This window comes from Leptinotarsa decemlineata, unplaced genomic scaffold (genome assembly GCF_025532065.1).
Source record: "Leptinotarsa decemlineata unplaced genomic scaffold, Ldec_3_MD MMD2_tig00000133_RagTag_RagTag, whole genome shotgun sequence".
In the NCBI taxonomy this organism is placed as follows: domain Eukaryota; kingdom Metazoa; phylum Arthropoda; class Insecta; order Coleoptera; family Chrysomelidae; genus Leptinotarsa; species Leptinotarsa decemlineata.
The window spans coordinates 7,951,481-7,973,328 of NW_027412542.1; the positions used below are offsets into that span (position 1 = coordinate 7,951,481).

At 34.9% G+C, this 21,848-nt stretch overlaps 1 protein-coding gene across 1 annotated transcript in view; it reads left to right on the forward strand.

Moving 5' to 3' along the window:
• Positions 1–21,848, forward strand: part of LOC111506285 (nuclear receptor subfamily 2 group E member 1) — a 29,174-nt gene that overhangs the window by 3,905 nt on the left and 3,421 nt on the right. The window contains exons 2-7 of the mRNA XM_023161313.2: positions 71–186; positions 12,917–13,168; positions 16,167–16,295; positions 16,398–16,582; positions 16,654–16,747; positions 20,598–20,753. Of these exons, the coding sequence (XP_023017081.2) occupies positions 71–186; positions 12,917–13,168; positions 16,167–16,295; positions 16,398–16,582; positions 16,654–16,747; positions 20,598–20,753 (932 nt within the window). The remainder of the gene's footprint in view (positions 1–70; positions 187–12,916; positions 13,169–16,166; positions 16,296–16,397; positions 16,583–16,653; positions 16,748–20,597; positions 20,754–21,848) is intronic.

Sequence of the window (21,848 nt, forward strand, 5' to 3'; positions counted from 1 at the left end):
TTGATCGTAATCAAGTAATATCTATCTACCTTCTGAATCTTTTCGTTAAATATGGAATAATTATTTTCAGAAATCTTGAATACATCTGCAAAGAAAATGGCCATTGTATCGTTGACGTAACCAGGAGAAATCAATGTCAGGCTTGTAGGTTCAAGAAATGTCTCCAGGTGAATATGAAACGAGATGGTAAGTTGATTTTCCATTTTTCCTTTGTATGAAACAAGTATTCTGTTCTATTGATGACCTTTTTATTTTGTAGAAATTCATGTTGAATATAGGATAAAGAAAATAGCTTTCGTCCGATTTCAACTACGATTTTTATTCGTTACGAGCGGTTTCGGTATGTTAGGTCATTTTCAAGTAACTAAAGTATTTTTCATAAACAAATTTTTAAATATACAATGAAATAGTAGGTATATGTGCTTTTTGTACCTAAAATAACAAAATGTTACCTGAATCATCTATACCACTACCAAAACAATAATTATTGCACGTATGAAGAATTTTCATGTTTTCTTCATTTATTGTGTGGTCTCTATATGTGCAATAAAGGAAGGGAGATGATTTTATTGGAAGCATTGGAAATAAATAAATTGTATAAAAATTCCAATTTCAAAACCGTCAGTGACCAACTAGAACAATATACGACTGTTACAAAAGCAATGAGATTCATACAACTGAAATCATAAGGAAGAAATTGAATACTTCCGGCCATAACGTGAGCTGCTGTGACAAAACTCTTCAGAGTTGGATAAAAAAACTAGGATTTAGATTTAAAATGATAAACAAACGTCAAGCAGTTATAGAAAGCAGAAGAATAGTGGAATTGCGTAACAAATACTTAGAACAAATAACTGAATAAAGACAAAAACAACGGCAAATTTTCTATTTGGACGAAACTTGGTATGACACTCACGACACAGTTATGAAAGGGTGGACTGTTGGTTCGGGAATATGTACGCCTAACATGCTTACAAACGAAGGATCGCGACTGAATCTGCATTGTTGAGAAAGTAAAGGATGGGTTCCTAATTCTTTGAAATTATGTGGAAAAAACTTTAGGACTGTAATGTTGACTATCATAAGAACATGGAAGCTTATATTTTCGAGAAATGGTTTGAAAACACATTGATCACAAATTTGGATGCGAATAGTGTAATAGTTCTTGACAACGTTTCCTATCATTCGCGACAGCTCATCAAAGTACCGAATAAAAATTCGAGGAAAGATGAAACACAAAGTTTTTTAATGGATAACAATTTATATTTTGAAAATTACTGTACCAAAAACCAACTACTTGAAGTTTTACAGACAAAAACATTTGAAAAAGTATATGCCCTTGAGAGTATTACTGAAAAGAATGGACACACCATACTGAGACTTCCCCCTATTTTTGTGTTTTCAATCCCATCGAGTTGATATGGAGAAAATTGAAACAAAGCATCAGGCGTAAAAATCATTTTCCAAAATTTGATAAGAAGGTAATAGAGCTAACTGAAGAAGAAGTATCTAATAATACCTAGGAATACTGGCAGAAAAGGATTGATAAAGTAATTTTAGTTGAAAAAGACTATATGGAGATTGGACACTTCCATATTAATGGATGAAATAAATTCATTATTGATTTAAATGACGACAGCGATAGTGAAATAGAGAATATGGAAGAGGAATTATCAGAAGCTTTCGCAGAAAGTTAGTGAAGTGAAGCGATCGATTGTATATATATATGTGATTGATCGGTAGCCAGGTGGTTCGACGTGGGTGCTTTCTTCACTCACTCGAATTGACTGCCGTGTTGGTCGGTGGTTCAAGCCTTAGTCTGAACGATCGATTTTCACTTGCTATCGTCCAACCCGTGTTAGGAATCACACGTTATAAGATAAGACCTCGTTAATCCTTAGCCCGCACAAGATTCGACTTCTGAGGGTTGTCGTTCGTAGGGGTGTTACACCTGGTTAACGGAAAAACAGATTTTAAACAGACAGACAGAAGTAGTAGGTATTCAGAAGTATTTTCAATTATCACCTTGTTATTTGAATCCCTACTTTCCCACTCACCTATATAAACGAAATATTTATTATATATATATATATATATATATATATATATATATATATATATATATATATATATACTATTTATCCAAAACTAATGTGCCGTCCCGGCTCCGCACGGGTGCAATGCTGATACTAAATATACATATAAACGCGTGCGATCGCTGCTAATCATGAAGTGCTATATGACGAAGGGCTATGTTCGACGCCGCCGGCCCCCGGCCGGTACCATCGCAACCACTACGTCTTTGCATTTTGAATCTGTAATATCTTCAATATTCCTTAAATATTCCTTTAAATAACATGCTGTAAAGGAACATTGAATGCACAATGTATTCATCCAATGATAGAGTTAATGCTGTATTACTTCATAAACATGAAGGAAAATAAATGGTTATTGTGGGTTATTCCTAAGACAGGCATATATCATCACGGACTTTTTTGTAGACCTTTTTAATGTGTTCAATTCTGTAGTACATTATTTTGATCTATTTCGTAGGGTTCTGCCACCTTTTGTAATGTAAGCGCAAAAAATGTGTTTTTTACAACATCACATTAGAAATTAAAATTATAATTATCAATGTTTCTCTACTATATTATGCAAGTTATATACATATAACTCTTCCCCCTGAATCACTCTATCTATTAAAAAAACCCGCATCAAAATCTGTTGAATTCCAGTTTTACCTTTTATTGTGAATTATTTAAATGACGAAGACGTTAGTTTTTTTGACCGATGTAATTTTCCTTCCTCAAAGTTACGTTTATTCGTTAGGCTATGACGTAAATAGAATACTCTCTTAGATAAACTATATATTCCAATAACATAATGTTAATGTTATACGAAAATCGAATTATATAAACACCTTTTCTATTAAATATTATTTCAATCCCAACACCAAACCATTATTTTAACACCTCGACACGTGTTTCGATCACCAAGTGATCATCTTCAAGAGGAAGATCAAACAAAACAGATGATCACTTGGTGATCGAAACACGTGTCGAGGTGTTGAAATAACGGTTTGGTGTTGTGATAAAACTCCAGTAATATTATTTACTACACCAAAAGTTCCAAACAGTGCATCACAAGCACCTTGATTTACTGTCTAGCTGAATGTTTAATGAACCAATACACTCATAATAGATAAAGTATTTGTTTGAAAAGCCGAAGGGTGTGAGAAAGCGACAGGGTGAAATAAACATTTCTTTCTTCTGACAAGCAGTGAACTTTCAGGCGCTAGACCATCCCCTGATTTGTTTATTTTTTCTGCTTTCGACGCATACTGTTACCCCTGACGAACACAGATGCATAATTTTTAGCGTTGGTATATTGCCTTAACGTTTTGATAATATCAGATATGTTTGTCATTAACTTAGTTGTTACTGAAGATTCATTTTATATCGAAATAAGATTAGATATGATGTGTTCATTTTTAATCATACGAAAACGACGTTCGTTTTGGCAGTTTTGCCACCCTCAGGTTCAAAAATGTCGTAAAACTAGAAATACAAATGTAAAAAAAGTAACTTCACTTAAAATAAATGATATTTTGAATTTTCAGTGAGAGTATCACATTCAGTGTATTCTTAAAAATATATTGCCGTACTGAGACAAGTAATATAAAATGAAATACAAGAAGAATATATAAAGAGGTTTTAAAAGTAAGATGCAAAAACATTTGATCAAGTTTGAATGAAGAGGATTAGGGGCTATGTTTATCGAGTTGTTGTAAATATGAAATAAACCTTGAATATCACTTTCATTATTAACAGCATAGGAAGCATTTCCAGCAAAATTCTTCCGTGATAATCATATTCAAATACCTAACTGAATGAATTCATTAAATAGTCTCATCTGTTTACTTTCATTTGAAGATCCCATTATCTGAGGTAATGTTTCGTCCAGGTGCATATAAAAGCTCTAAGTTAGCTGTAAAATTGAGTTTAGTCATCTCCTGATGAAGGTAACTCAGGTAGCAAAACGCATGTCGACACTATCACTTGATTAAACTTGGCAACAACGTAAAACTGATATTACATAATTGTCGACTTGTTTCTGAGGTCGATTTGATGGTTACTACTTTAATTAAGTAGCATCTCATCTCACGAAGAAAAGACCTTTTCCCAAATATCAGAACTGCAATAATCTTCTGAGAAGAGTATTTCAGTTCCGGTGTTCGGAAAGAGTGCTTGTTTTGAATTTCTTCTACGTCATAGGTTCCACTTTAACCTCTCAATTTTATCGAAGAGACATTTGAGTAAATGGAAAGAGGCATAATTTTTGGAGTCGTGATCAATATTTTGGGGAAGAAAGGTTTTGGAGTGCAAACTGAATAGGATTTTTTTTACAATTCAATGTTCATATAAAAGTACCTACTTGTTTCGAAAGTATTTTTTCTTTTGTGTAATTCCATGTTTATATGAAAGTAGTTGTTTCGGAGGGCTGTTTCCTCCAGTTTGTGTCAGAAAGTTACTCCTTTGCATGATCTACACATCTTTGTAATAAAATAATAATAATAATGTTTATTCACCACTCCTTAAACTCCTCAAGTTTGAGGAGTGCCTAGAAGATGACAGTACGACCAGCTGTCGAAAGCGCTCGCATATAATTAATTAATAGAAGATATGAAGCTTCAAATCTTTTTTGTGAAATTTAATATTGAAATACTGAAAATAAAGGAAAATTAGTTGCATCATTCAAAAAAATATATATAAATATATATTTAACATAATCATGAAATACTTTGTCACTTGTGATTTTTTCAACTTCATTTGGCAGCTTATTGAAGCACGTTATGGCATTATATTGAGGGGATTTTTATAGCTTGTCATGAGATGCTGTGGGATTTTTAGATCACCATTTCTTGTATTATGACTGTGTTCTGAAGCAGCCTTATCATATAATTTATGGTTTTGCCTAACAAATAAAACATATTTGAGAATGAAGATGAAGGGAACTGTCAATATTGTTTTGTCTATAAAAACGGGCCGGCAGTAATCCCGAAAATCTATATTGAAGATTAGCCTCATGATGCGTTTCTGTGCTATAAATACTCTGAAAAAATCTCTTGCTCTGTCCCAAGCCATAATATTCAAACTTATATGAGGGTACGCCATGACATAATATAATGTGATTAAGCCACTTTCATCCAAACAGGATTTCAGCTGTTTTATGGCATAATATGCTCTATTTAGCTTAGCACATATATAGTCCACCTGCCTATCCCAATTTAGATTGGCGTCTAGGTAGGTCCCTAAAAAATTTATTTCTTCAGAAGTTTGAATATTATAGCTAGAGCGTCGACCAATTGGAATATTTCTTCTGAAGTGGAAGTTAACACTGATCGATTTGGAAGTATTTAGAATACGCTTATTTCTTTGGCACCAGGTACTGAACTGATCAGTAATGTGTTCAGATTTGCTGATGAGTTTCTCAACATTATTGCCTGCTATAGTTATCGTTGTATCATCAGCAACATTGTGACGTAGCCTCCCTTTATATGTTGAGGAAGATCATTGACAGGGAGAAGAAATAGTAGAGGTCCTAGAACAGAGCCCTGTGGCACCCCGAGTTTTACCGTCTGTGAAGAGTTTGTTTTGAAATTAATTGCTTTCTTCCTCCTTTTGGAACATTCCTCCTTTTTTTGAATAAAGATGGAGAAGAAAGAGCCAAAACCTTTTTTTTCTATCCCAAAATAAAGATTTACAAATATTAGTAGTACAAATTTAATGATTATGTCGAATATTCATAATAATGTACTTTTTTCTACGTTACAAAAATTAAATTATACATTTTGAAATGTGGTTTGAAAGGAAAGGTAAGTCTCAATGGTAATGGTAGTTATTTTTTAAACTTAAATTGTCCTTCGGTACCACTTCCTGATGAATGAACCATTTTCTAATTGAACTGAATGTTTTATAATTTTTTTCGAAAAGTGTAAAGATCTATTTATTGTTATCATTATAATTATCAACTGACTGTGAACAGTAGAAATTACCATTTTCTACTGTTTTTGTTTGAATCCACTATTTTTCTGACACATCTACTGCTAAGCTTGAAAATGGCCTGGCAACACTGTTAGTGTGGCCCAACTTTGTGCTCCAAAAATATAAAAAAGTTAATATAACTCATCAGTTAATAACTCAATACAACGATATTGATTCTAACCGCTATGAAGTTCGTCGGGTCAGCTAGTTACTTTGAAAAAAGTGTGAAAACTTACTCGAAGATGTACTGCCGGCTTCGTTATATCGACATTACTCATTAAACCTTTTTCAATATTAGAGTAGATATCGATGGGAGTAGAAAGAAGGTGGTGGCATTTAGAGAATAATTAGCCTCCAACAGATAATGACCCCCCGTCAGTCGACCATTCGGATGTCAAGCCAGAAGTCAACTTATAAAATATTCATCGGTTCAGCTTGTATAATCATCATTAGGGAGCCGCAAGGCTGCAGGAGTCGATTCCTGTTTACTGCTGCCGTTACGTGATGGGGTGTACGGTTACCGCCACCGGTTAAACAGGTGTCAAGGTTCCCATAGAAGAGATCAGTGGCGGGGGAGTGCTCGCTATGGGCGATTGTTTAAAGTGATGGAAGAATTTGGAAACCCCTTTCAGTTTCAGATTAACTTAATATTATTTTCCTTATTCATATATGATAATGGAAATGGAAAAAATTCGTAGATTCAAAAAAAATCTGTTTAAAATCTGTTTTTCCGTTAATCAGCTGTCGCCCCATACGAACGACAACTCTCAGAAGTTGAGAAACTTGGGCGAGCTAAGGACTAACGAGGTTTTACCTTTTAACGTGTGATTCTTAACACGGTTGCAGAATCATCTCAGCTTCAACCAGATAAATTCTCTCGAGAAAAATATCTGGTCGAGGCGGGAAACGAACCCACGGCCTTCCGATCGTGAGTCGGGCGCACTACCGCCGCGGCCAATTCCTTCAATCAATCAACACTGTTCTCTATTGTTCAAAAAGCTGTTGTCTTACTGACAAAGTGAAACATAATAACATAATACTCCCCATTATATGAATGGGGACAATTCCTGCTGTAACTGTAACTGCTGGCGTAGGATAAATCCAAAACAAGCACTGCTCCCAAATTGCAACACTCTTCTCGACAAACGTTTCATCAACCAAGTTAGCGTCTTCAGGAGATGAAGTACACCAATTCATTCAACGGACCTCCCGGTAAATTTAGTTCAGGAGCGAGTCTACAGAGGAGATGGATGTCGAGTTTACGACTCCAACTGACATCCCTGTAATTTCAGTGTAGGAGCGAGAGCTTCTCAACTCCCCAACTCCTGATCCAACAACTGAACCTTAAAAAAAAGGTTTGGTGGTGCAGCCAGGAAACGACTGAGTCGTCTCCCCAAGAGCGGGGAACTTTAGAAAACCGCCTTGCACCAAATTCTTGAGCGGCGTACGCAGAATCTGTCTCAGGTGGGGGGACAAACCCCCCCATGAGCAGGTAAGCAAACGTTTGCGCTCAAGTGATGGTTTACCAAAACCAGAGGCGAAAAAGCCCTGCACGGCTGAATCTAAGGCATCGTCAGGTGTAGCTGGCGTGCAGAAACCCTTATATGGGAAGGTTGATGTGGGTGGGATTCTTGCAACTTGACTATCCGACTACTTCATTAACAGAGCATATACTTTGTGCCTGCCCCGCTGGGGACCGAATCAGGTCTTTAGAGTACGGCAGAGCCGAATAGGTGTGAGCCACAATAAACCCTTGCGGGTGGAGGGCCCAATAGACCCACTCACTTTGGACCTAACATAACACCAATTCCTAACTCTAAAACTGACCTCTATTTTTATCTAACGGGGTACACTTTCACTTTCAACTTTCAGACACACATCAATGATTTCAGATGGAAAGCCGCAAAAAATGTTCACGTGAAATTTCCCGCTTCAACAAAGTGATTCATACAGATAAAGTTGAACAGTGTACTTTGGAATGGGAGGTTTGTGATTGTTCATAGTTGTCATGTCATCACACTTTGTTCTTTCCAAACTTTCAAAAGCATCCAAAAGTCTAATGTCACGTACCGGTCTCAACAATTTCAGACAGTTTTCATTTATTCTATGGCCTTTCTCCCTTGCGTTTTACCGACACTAGATTTCTCTGCTCTGCGAAATCGGATATGTGCTACGTGTTTTTTAACACGAGTTTGATTAGCTCGCTTATTTTTTGTCACAGCCCTCACAGCTTTATTTCATATATCTCCGACATTTCATTTTCCATCATCTTGTTTTTAGGATTAAGAAAAACCTGTTTTTACGTTAACCAACTGACGCTCCCCTACGAACTGGTCTATGAATGGACTAACGAGTGTATCTTGCTTCATACGGAAAGACAATGTCCTTTGACTTATGTCTTTTGGAAAAGTCGAAGATATACGAAGATTCTTCCTAAATTTATGTTTCCTGATTAACGTATTTACTTTACTTGAAGGACCGTTGTTTTCAGCCAAGTTCCAGATAACATTTTTCCCAATATCATGTCTTTTTTTACTCAAGAGAAACGTAACAAGCATGTAGACAACAAAGTTCAGTTCTACCATTTTGTGTTGTGGACAATGATTTGGGCTATCAGGTATTCTTTCTATAAACATCAAATTCTAGACCCTGGTTACTTATAATCATCAATACATCCAAGAATGGTAACTCCTCGTTGTTTTGGGTTTCATATGTAAACTTAAAGTTCAGGGATCTGCTCGAGTTCAAAATAAGTCCTCTATATTGGATCTCTGTACCAAAAATCGCTATATATCATATGCGTATCGGATAAAAGTCTATTCATGAATACGTAAGGGGGGACAGTAGGTTTTTCTTTGCCGTTCCTTCGTGATGTCTTTCGAAACAGTTTTTGAACTGGAAGCAAATCTGCTCCTTGCAGAATTAGGTTAGTTATATGTAATCTACGATTGTATCTCCACTGAGATCATAGGCTCTCAGTGGATCCTTCAAATATTTGATAGTTTCTGGTATAGGAACACTTGGAAACAACGAGGAGTCCTTGTTGAGGATGCATCAAATGATACTACATCCTACATGAAATTACATCCTTAATTTTATATATGAATTCAAGTGAATTAACAAAACTCAAACTTTATTGTGAGATTGAGTGCGTATCAATCTATATGGTTAACTATTTAGTAATTTTATAAGTAGGGTTATTTATGGTGAAGACAATTAGTTGTATCGACTTGCTAGATCTGGGAATTTTTTGTAAACCGCATATTTTAGGGACTGTAGGATTAGAATAGTGTAGAATCAAGTTCAGAGTCGATGCGATCAAATTATTTTGTCAATTCTTGAGTGTGTTTTTCATTTCTGGCACCATCTCAGGAAATTGGTTACTTTTTAATTTATCATTAGAACCGTTCTCAGTCAAATTATCGATTCTCTCATAGTAATCTGATTTATCCAATAGAACAACATCATGGTCGGTCGGTAGCCAAGCGGTTCGGCGTGGGTGCTTTGTTCACTCACTCGAATTGACTGCCGTGTTGGTCGGTGGTTCAAGCCCTAGTCTGAACGATCGATCTTCACTTGCTATCGTCCAACCCGTGTTAGGAATCACACGTTGAAGGGTAAGACGTCGTTAATCCTTAGCTCGCACAAGTTTCGACTTCTGTGGGTTGTCGTTCGTAGGGGTGCGACAGCTGGTTAACGGAAAAAACAGATTTTAAACAGATAGCCTATGTCTGACTTCCATATGAAACATCAGTCTCTTTCAATCTGATAATCTTTCTTTCTCTTTGTACCTGAAATCATTGATGTATGTCTGAAGTTGTACCCTGTTAAATTCAGATCAGTTCTAGAGTTAGAAATCAATGTACTTCATCTCCTGGAGAAGCCTACTTGGTTGGTGAAACGCTCGTTGAGAAGAGTGTTGCAGTTCTGGTTTTTGGAAACAGTGTTTGTTCTGAACATTCAATACATTTCAAGTAATATATAATCGCAATACTGAAAATTTCTCCATCCCGAAATTCATTAATGACCTCCCCAATTTATGGGTTTCAGTCGTTTGGAATAAAAAAAAGAAGTGTTCCGTTTGTTTGTGAGATTCAAGATCTTCAAAGATAAGAAAATGTGAACACCAGAATCATAGAAACCGAGACATAAGGAAATGGTAGCAGAGTATATTTGGATTGTGCACATATTGAGGAATTATTGGTACAACGTCAAAATTTTAACGAAAGGAAAGTGCTTTAGAAACAACTAATTTTATATGAACATTGAATTACCCGAAAATCACTTTTTCCCAATTAATTCGTATTCAAAATATTAATCAAGGAATTCAGACATATAACATTCATAGGAACGCTACACAACATAATATATGAAAGAGTAATAACATAAAATTTCATTTACATAAAATACTATCATTCTCAATGATGAACTCGAAGTTTCAGGACTGAACACTTGTCTTATATCCTATTAGCACCATTTTGGATAACATTACAAGACGAAGTTCTTTCTTAACATTACGACTTCATGTCACTGGAGGAGACTTCTTGTCATGATGACAATTCGTATCAACATTCATACGGTTAATTAATTCAATTCCAGCCATAATAATCTCAGTGATAGGTTGTTAAAACTGGGTGAAATTTTTGACATTACTACGATAAGCAATGTCAGAAGAAAATACTCCTGTAAGTTTTCATTCAGTTCCAAACTGGTTAAACTGAACACACAAGTTCAATATTTGAAATGTTCAAACTGTACAGTACCTACTGACTGACACTAATGAAAATAAAAGAAATAAGAACTTATGGTTAATCTTTTTGGTTTAAGTACAGATACTAGTGAAGTTGTCGATGTTCATGTCAAAATTCTGAAATAGTAACTGTCAGCTTAGTTTTATCATCAGATTTTTTTCGTTCTATTTGAAAAGTGTATTGAAAAGTGGACATTTTCAACAGAAATTAGGTTTTTAGAAAAAAACTTTTTGGTTTCTGATAAGACCAGTCTTGCCCGGAAACTCCGATATACATGTACCGTTAGAAGTTTCATGTAATTGAAATTTCATGTGAAAAAATTACATAACGAATTTTTGCAACATGTTCATTTGGAAGCAGTTTTTCTGAAAAGGTTTTATCTTCCAGTTTGTATCTGAAATAATCTTTTGTGAATGATTTACACATCTTTGTAAAAAGTTTTAATTGTAGTTTTCTTCTTTTGGAAAATTCTCACATTATTTGTTTGATGATGTAGATTTTATGATTCTGAATGGAAATGAGAATATGGCATCATGTTCAATCAATTTAGATCAAACAATGTTTCCTCTTCTGGTGGAGGCAGATCTGAAGCAATTGCATACCAAGTAAAATTATCACCATCCAGTGTACTGTGTATGCGGAAAACTGTTATCAATTTCGAAAGATCTTGAATTTGACATTTATACAACATTTATACAAAAGGATTCAAAAAGGGAACAGAGTCGATTACTGAAACGTCATCGTCATCCGAAGGATGTAAGTACAACCCCTGTTCATTTCGATTCTCATGGTATTCAGTGAACAGTATAGACTCTATAACCTCAGATGGAAATCACACAAAAAATCACCCTAAGGCTATCAAAAAATATGAAGTTAAGATTCATGAACGGGAAATATTCTGAATTCAGTATTTCTGGATTTTCCAAACCAGGAGCGACATGTCAGTTATCTTATACTAGATACTTGTTTTTGGAATATGAAACATTTCTTTTGATGATGGATGAATTCAGAAATTTGGGATAGGCCGCTAGGAAGAGTTGATATCGAAAAGCAATTTGGACATGACTTTTATCTTGAGCCATAAGTGTTTAAAGTTACTTCCAGCGCTTCGAGTTTCACTTCTCAATGACACGAAATGTTATAAAGAGCTATAATTGCAACATTTCCCTCTTTTAGTTACTTTGGCCAAGACCTCTAAGCAACTAATCTTCTTCATTGTGACAACCAAATGGTTCGATCATTGCAATAATAACGAAGGTCTTTATTTTCCACACAAATAAACGATTGAAATATGTGGAAAAAAAATAGGTGTCAGGTAAATTTGATCACAGCACTCTCTGTATTTTTCAAAGTCTCAGGGACTTAATCCATCTTACATAGACGACTAATGGTGTGTTTTGCTAACGAAGATAGCATCATTAGGAGATAACTAAACCTTAATTTTCACGGTTATACTCATCCGGACAAATCATCTATTACTTAGTGAGGGTCATTGAATTATTAGCTAGTATAATTTATTGTGACATATTGTTTTTGTACCTGTTAATTAACTAATACCTCTTATAATACCTATGAAAGTAAACAACCGATCGTTTGGAATTAAACTTTTTATCCCTCTATATAGATCTCTTTCCACATTTTTCGATTTCTAAACTTTCATCTCAACAATTTCAACCATTCCTCACTTATTATGTTGTCGTTCTCTAAAGTATGTTGACCGACAATAGACCTCTCTGGTCTATGAAACGGAATATGTGAAACATATTTCTTGAGGCCAGCTGTTATATTCTGCTTAGTCTGACCAACATAATTTTTATCGCAATTCTCACATCTTCGCAAATCTCAGACGTTTCCCTTTCCATCCTCTTTACGTCAGCTAAAGATACAACTTGAAGACACTAGTATTTCATTTCGAAATATTTTTGTTCTTAGTACTTACAAGTTGCACGAGGAATAATACAAGGAGAAACGTCAATCTTTTTACTAATTTTCCAACTCAATTTTGTAATTATGTTTTTCAATCACATATTTGTGAAAACTGAAACTCTATAAAATAGGAAAGCAGTGATGTCAGTGAAATATTTATGTGGAATGAAACTCAAAACACTGTTATTATTTCAGCTGTTCAACACGAACGGGCTCCTCGATCTGCACAACACATAATGCCACAATATCCCATAGGAATCGCGACCAGGCTTCGACCCTTCCAGTTCCCCACTCTCGGAAGTGTTTCGGCCTTCGGAAGTATTCCTGTCCATCTTCAGAGTCCACCCTTACTGGATCCCGCAATGTCCCAGATACCGGGGCAGTATTTCCACCAGGGACTCATCTATCCAGGAATGATGGGTGGATTCGGAAAACATACAGGAATAAGTAAGAAATTTGAATAAAAGATTATAGGTTTACAAATTTGATTCAAGGCAAAGGCAAGGAGACATAGCGGGCCTAAATATCTTCGAAATTTTTATTTCATTTGCAAATTTTCATATATTGTCCGCAGCGTTTATCTATTTTCATAATATTTACCTATCGTGACTCCAGAATGTATTAAAGAAACGGTGGTAATAATAATAATGATAATAATAATGAGAAGAAGAAATAATCTCGCTTATTCCAAAAGCCTCCACGAATTATGGATAATCCGTGGACCGCTGATCAGGTGGAATCCTTCTGGAAGGACATTTATGAACACCCGCAGCCACTCAACTTAGACCCTCCAAACCTAGTTCAGTTCGAAGATTTCAGCAGAAAGCTTCGACAACCTGAGCTCAATGAACTGAAGAACCCGATAACCCCGGATGAAGTTCGAAGTGTCCTTGTTAGTTCCAAGAACTTTGCTGATGCAGGCTCTGATGGGCTGAACACTTACTGGTGAAAAAAACTACCAGCACACACCGCCTTATGGTCAGAGTTTTAAACTCATCGCTGGAGAGGTTATACCTGTGGCACCCCTGAAACCAGAGTTTTGAGGTCACTTGTTTGTTGCCATCTATTTTATATGGATGATCTTAAACTTTATGCCTTTGGAGAGAAGGATCTTCATCAGTCCTTCAGGGTGGTGGAAGAGTACACGCAAGCTATCCGTATGAAATTCGGGATAGAGAAACATGCAATAGTCCACCTCAAAAGAAGACGATCCGGGGATTACGGAGATGATGTACAGCTCATACATGAAAGCACCCTGAACCATCTGGATGCTGTATACTTTTATCGGGATGGAACAATGCCACTTACAAGAGGTAACAGCAGTGAAGAACTCGCGGCAAAAGTATAGGCACAAACTCCGGCAGATCTGGAACTGGAACTGTCGGGAATAAACAAAGTTTTTTCTATGAATATGATCGCCGTTCCAATCTTACACTACTCATTTGGAGTGGTGAAGTGGACTCGGGAGGAACTGTATCAACTCGTTATGAAGACCCTAAAAATGATGCATCATAAATCGTCCGTTCCACAGTTGTATTTTCCCCGACATATTGATACTGAATGGAGACTGTAAAGTTAACAGAAAATCGCATCTTCAGGAGGCTGTCATTCTTGACTCATTTCGTCTGCTCACAGAGCATGATTCTTGGACCCCATGATCACTTGCCCCACAGTGTGAAGGGTGGTCGTTGTTCGATCATGCTGGCGCGTCCTCCCGAATGTATTATCGGGGTTTCAGGGACAGTACCCAACCAGCTTAGGAGGCGTCTATAAATTACGTGAGGTGTTTTTTTTTAATTATTGTCTCTCCCTCCCCCCTGGTGAGTTGTCGTGATATTTTACCCAACCTCCTCCCCCATCCACCAATCTCACGTGAGATTTTTCAAAATGTGGGTTTCTTACGTAAACACGTTGGATGGTTATTGTAAAAAGAAAAAAAATTGCTTCGTGCTTTTATTTACGACTAGTTAAGACTAGTAATCAATATTGCTGAGAGTTTAATTATAAGTGTAATGAAAATTTAACAATAGAATACTTAAATCGTAACTACTGTGTTTAAAAAAAGAATATCTACTCTAATTCAGTCCATGGAGAATCATGCGCGGTCTATTGGAATTAACATGTCCATATGATTTTCGGGCTACACTGTACCGTAAATTTAGATTAAATTGAGCTATTTGGTATAAAACAAATATGGTAGTTTGACAGTCAGTAGATGTATAACGTCAAAGTATGAATGAAATTATTTTCTTTCGAACGAATTAGTGAATGATCTTAATCGTCTTACGATTACGCTTAAGATTAAATCTTAAGCATGTACAATCTGGATTAAATGGACCAAAATAGTATATTTTTTTTGTTTCAATCAGAAAAAAAATGCGTGATATTCGCCGGGACCCCCCCTCTCTCCAACGTAAGATTAGATGAGATTTGGCTCGACCCCCTCCCTCCCTTAAACACCTCACGTAATTTATGAACGCCCCCTTACCCTTTTATAGAAAAATAAAAATCTGTTCGAACTCCGCGCCTTCTCGAATACGTCCTCGGTAAAGGTCCGACCAGGGTACATGAGTCTCAGATCTAAAGATCGCTCACCTACTTCACAGTGTGGGGGGTGATCCGGAGCTTCGGGTCAGGACACGACCCGCACTAACCTTTAGGAAAAAATAGTAATAATAACAATAAAATAAACAATAAAGAAATAAACCATTATTTTTTGGGAAAGAAAGTTTTTGGCTTTCTACTACTCCATCTGATACAAAAAAAGGATGGAAAATTCTCTCATCCCTTTTTTTTGTATCAGATGGAGTAGTAGAAAGCCAAAAACTGTCTTTCCCAAAAAATTAATCACTCCTAAAAATATAACCCCTTCAATTTAAATCATTATATTCAGAACAAATAGAGTAAGCATATGAGAAAAATCGCGAGGTGTCATCTGAGAGTAAAGTACAAAAATGCAGATAATTCCTCCTGTTTTTTAATTTTACCTTGTAGATAATTACCTACACCTAACATATGAAATCTTTTTCACTCATAACAACTCTGCGGTTCAATTATTCAAAATGCATCAAAAATAGGTGCCTTTTGACTCGAAATAAATATCCTACATGAAGTAAATGGTCTGATACAACAATTTAATTGTTTAAAAAATCATTGAAAGAAAATAAAGGGGTGAAGAGCGTTGCTTATTGATGCTAGGACAGTAATAAAGGGTTGATCAAAGAAAACAATATTATGTGTTTTAATTTCGCAACAATATCATTCTGAGAGTAACATAGTAAGATAAAGTTTTTGTCGAGTCCTGTAAATGAATATAGAGATATTTGGAACTCAAATTGAACCAAAGTATTGCCGAAACGGCCCGAAAAATTAACCAATGTTTTGGCTTAACATTGAAAGCACTAATTATGTGAATTCGTCTCAATTATTTGCATCCTATTTCCAGACATACCTTACAACGCACAAAAGTACCATGGAAGTTTATTGAATTCAACGATATCACCACGACATGGAAATACGGATGACGAAGTGTCAAGTTCCGAGGAAATTGCTCACAAGAAGCCATCAGAAGACGGTAAGTACGAAAATGTACATAACAGTAGGTAATACAATTTCAACTACTCATTACTTTCGCGTTACATACTTCGTTAGAAATTCAATTTCTCAAATTTTGCAGTTGTCTTGCCAGATGAATCAACTGCACGCCTGGAATTGCCAATTCTTAACGAGTCATGTAGATCGATCAGGCAAATGGAGGTACCTTGCCTGGGTTTATTTCCACCTGAGAATATATACGAATCAGCAGCAAAACTCTTATTTTTGGCAATCAAATGGGCGAGAACGATACCATCATTTTTGCAGGTAGGCAATTACATATTTGTATAAATTTCGTTTACTGGTCAAAAATTACTAAATGTAAACCTTTTTCGCAGCTTTCATATAGAGACCAGTCCATTTTATTAGAAGAAAGCTGGAATGAACTCTTTGTATTGACCGCCGCACAATGGGCTTTTCCTGTGGATGAAGGTATTCGAGTATTTCATTTACTTTGACTGAAAGTAACTATTGCTAAGTTTCATAATAAATTTGAACTCTGACTCTGAAGTTAGGTGGCAATACTGAACTATACAAATACAAAAAATAAAACATGAATATACTGGGTGTTTCAAATTCGATTCAAACCATTGGGATTTTGGAAACTATGAGAGATACGAAGATGGTTGAATTAGGGCAAAGTTGCGCATTTACCTGACTAACAATATGCCGTTGAAAAAGTTCTGAAATTCGAAGTATATCCGGAGATATCCGGAAAAAAACAGAAACTACGGAAAATGGTTTTTATTTTTTTCTGGCTCAATTTTCGAAGGATTCGAAAATAAATTGCACTTCCACATTGCCACTTTTTCTCTGCTTCATAATGATGATTTCAGATTTGCTATTCGACGTTTCGTCTTCCGGCCACCATCATCAACTTTATTTTTTCATATGGGCGCTACATTGGATTCTTTCTGTTTTGAATAGAACCAAATTTTACCTTTTCAATAATGTATCATACGTTATCATTCTTTTTCGAAAAATTGGAGATATTGAAAAAAATTAATTCTTATCATAATAGGCTTTGACTTTGATGTTTCTAAATTTGACTTTCAATTTTTTACACTTAATGACATTTTGTTACTGTACATTGCAAGTCATTGAATTTTTGGCGAAAAATGGCTTTCACAAATGAAGTTTGTGTCTGAAAGTTACTTCTTTGCATGATCTACACATCCATGTATAGAGTTACTTCCTTCCTTTCTTTGGAAGACTCCCTCATCCTTCTTTTTTTTTTGTATCAAGATGGAGTATTAGAAAGCCAAAAACTTTCTTTCCCAAAAAGAAAAAGAGATATGATACAAATGTATTACAAATATCTGCACGTCAAATTTCCCCCGAAATGAATATTTGTCATACAAGTGCTTGGAGAGATCTCAAAAAAAGCGGTTTAAAATGTTACAAAATACACATATCTCAAAAATTGCATCCAGGTGATCACGAAACGTGATTAGAATTTTGTAATTGGCTAATAAGAAGACCTGATTTTTCTTTTTTTCCTGGAAAATGTAATTTGGACAGATGAAAGCACTTTTAAGAATTGTGGAATATTCAACCGAAATAACGAACACAGTTGGAGCATAAACAACCCCAGGCAGTTCCGAGAAATTCGACCTCAAGTGCGATTTAGTATTTAACGTGTGGGCAGGTATTTACAATGATAGAATTTTGGGTCCTCATTTATTTGACGGAATTCTGAATGAAACCTATCACCAGTTTTTAATGTCGATTTTCAAAGACTATTTGGATGATCTACCTTTGGCTAACTATAACATCTGGTTTCAACATGATGGTGCTCCCCCGCGCACTACCAGATGAGTAACTAATTACCTGACTGGAAGGTTTGGTGATAAATGGATAGGGAATAATGAGCCGGTGAGGTGGCCAGCAAGGTCTCCAGACTTAAGTGTTATGGATACATTCTTATGGGGTACACTGAAAAATAGAGTTTATGGTCCGAGGAAATATCAAAATATTGAGGACCTTCAACACAGTATTGTTAGAGAGTTCGGAAGATTGAGGAAGAGGGAAATTAATCGTGTAGTGAATAATATTCGAAGAAGGGCACAGTTGTGTTATCATGAACAAGATCAGCATTTTGAGTATTTGCTGTGATTTACTTTTGCCTTTACATTTTAGTTAATTATTGTTATTTGTTCAAAGTTCTATTTTTATACACACCTCATTTATCAAATTTTGATTGTTGATTCTGTCTCCGTATTTTTCCTCGGCTTTTCAAATGAACCAAATTCGGTGAGATTTTGATCCAATAACTTGAACATAGTTCGATGTGGTTGTCGTCTTTTGGGATACAAGTTTAAATACATTTCCGATGTCCTAACACTGTTTCTATCGTATTTGTATCGTATATCTTTTTTCTTCATTCGTGAAAGCCATTTTACGCCAAAAATTCAATGACTTGTACAATAACGAATTGTCACTGAGTGTAACAAATTGAAAGTCAAATTTAGAAATATCAATGTCAAACTCTATTATGATAAGAATTAATTTTTTTCAATATCTCCAATTTTTCATACCAGAATGTCAACATGGTTTTAGACAGCAAAAATCAACATCATCTGCCATATTCGAAATGTGTGACATCTACAAAAACCTCAATGATAAGAAATTTCCAATTGGTTTATTCTTTGATCTATCCCGGGCATTCGATACAGTTGACCACAGTTTATTACTTGAGAAACTGTATAGAATGGGAATAAGAGGAGTAACCAATGAATGGGTAGCATCATATTTATGTCAAAGGTCGCAAATAGTGGTAATAGATGAAATGAAATCACAACCAGCTTCTGCCTCATTAGGAGTTCCACAAGACTCAACATTGGCTCCGCTTCTCTTTATAATATTTATGAGTGATATTGAAAATTAATGTGTATCTCCACAAAAAACAATAATATATGTAGCAGAAAATGAACTTCTCCTCTTTATTCAAGCTGCAAATAAAAATGTTGAAGAATTTTTACAATGGTGCACAAATAACAGTCTACTTGTTAATGTAAATAAAACTGTTTTCATGAATTATCAACAAAAGAATGTTACTAATGATCATTGTTCACTAATAAAAATACATCACAGATCTATAGAGCAGGTGAATCATTATAAGTACTTATCTAGGATTAGTGATTGATCAGAAGTTAACTTGGCGAAAACACACAGTTTATCTAATAACAAAACTGAGTAGAGTCTGCTCCATAATAAGACAACTACACGGAACAGTATCTCTAGAAGTACTCAAATTGGCCTATTTCGGATTAGTACAATCTAATATCTCAAATAGGTTGATATTCTGGGGAAACTCAGTATACCTAACAAAAGTGATTGTTATCCAAAAAAAATAATTAGATGTATAGCTGGCATACATTGTAGACAATCATGCAAGACAGTTTTTAAAGATCTAGCTATTTTAACACTACCGTCTTCATATATTTTGCTCATAACTATGAATATCAAAAGAATAATACATGTGATACATGATCACAATACTCGCAGAGGAAATGAACTGAGACTACCTTACTCACGATTAGCCCTTGGGCAAGACTCGGCAAGCTATCAAGGAGTCATATGTTATAACAAAGCAACTAGGTTACTAGGAAATATTGAAAATTACAATACATTCAAAAAAGCTTCAATAGATCTTCTCCTAGAAAATGCCCTTTACAATGTCGAAGAATTTTTAGATTTGAATGTATAAGCTTCAGTTTGTGTGACTAGTCTGATAAATATTGTACCAGTAATGAATATGTTATATGTGTATATTTTAATGATGAATAAATTCTATTCTTTTCGAAAAAGAATGATAACTTATGATACACCATTGAAAAGGTAAATTCTGGTTCTATTCAAAACAGAAAGCAGCCAATGTAGCGCCCGTAAGAAAAAATAAAGTTGATGACGGTGACCGGAAGACGAAACGTCGGATAGCAAATCTGGAAACACCATTATGTAGCAGGGAAAAAAAGCATGGCAATGTGTAAATGCAATTTATTTTTGAATCCTTCGAAAAATAAAGCCAGAAAAATATAAAAACCATTTTCCGAAATCTCTATTTTTTCCATATACCTCCAGATATAGGTACTCGGAACTTCAGAACTTTCTCAACGGCATATTGCTAGTCAGGTGAATGCGCAACTTTGCCCCAATTTAACCATCTTCGTATCTCTCATAGTTTCCGAGATCCCAATGGTGAGAATCGAATTTGAAACACCTTGTTTTTCTTAAATTTCATTTTACTTGAGAATACATTTTTATGTTAGTATTTTTCTAGGAATTTTACTTGGAAATGCAGTAGCTCCCAACACAAGGCAGACAACACTGGAAGAAGACGCAAGAAAACTGAAGGAGATCATTACAAGGCTTAACATGTTAAGAGTAGATCATACAGAACACGCATGTTTGAAAGCACTAGTCTTATTCAAAGCAGGTAAAACACTTTGCAGACTTCTATAAAGATTGAAAGTGAAGAGTTGAAGCAAACTGTGGGGTAAATAGGTATCATTTTCACCATAAAAGGAAAGTGATACATACCTATTTTCATTGAAACGTTACATCCAGCATTGAACCATTGAGATAATCAAAATCCAACCTTGAGAAAGGAATATTTTTCATATATTTTCAGTTGATTCACTCGAAATGCTTGAATAAAAATAAATTTTGCTGTATACCGAAAAAAAAACTCAGAAAACACTTTATTTTCTAACAAGTCATGATATTTCAATTAATGAACTAAAGATACTTTGAAACGAAATGAAGTCTATTTTCATATTGGGATAATTCAGTAAGTTCGACAGGACAAAAAAAAATACTCGTTAATTATTTTTCTAAAAAATATCTAACGACAGAGAAACTCTGTCGTCAATAAAGATGTTTCACAGGATATATTCCATGCCAATTATCTCTAAGAGCTTATATAATACTTTTGTTTGAAGGTGATTGACAACGTTTCATGATGAATTTCATTAGTTCGGACTTTCATTTTCTGATATTCTATAAAATGATTTGAAATCCCTGAAAGAACTAAAAAAGAATTAAAAATGAATAGCTGAAAAAAAATTATATTTAGCAAAAAAACCTGAAATGAAATACAAGTATTTGTATTTTATTTCACTATTATTTCAATTCAGTTTTTTTTTGCTTAATATAATTGTTTTTTTTAACTATTAATTTTTAATTCTTTTTTAGTTTTTTTAGGGAGTTCAAATCATTATATAATATCAGACAATGGAAGTCCGAACTAATGAAATTCTTATATAATACTGATAATGACTTACGAATATCTATGTATGTAACATGTAAGAAAATTTTCTCAGTAAAAATTTTTTTGGAAGAGAATCAGACAGAATTTTTCATTCGATAATGCAGTGAAACTATTAATTAATTTTTTCCAGTTCGAATATTGTGTTATAATATTGACCAAAAAATGGAAAAAAAACCATCATGAAATCTCTTTAATATTTCCACGGACCAGTCTTCCTCATAGATTATAACACACCGAAAATTCAGTCCACTATATTTTTTT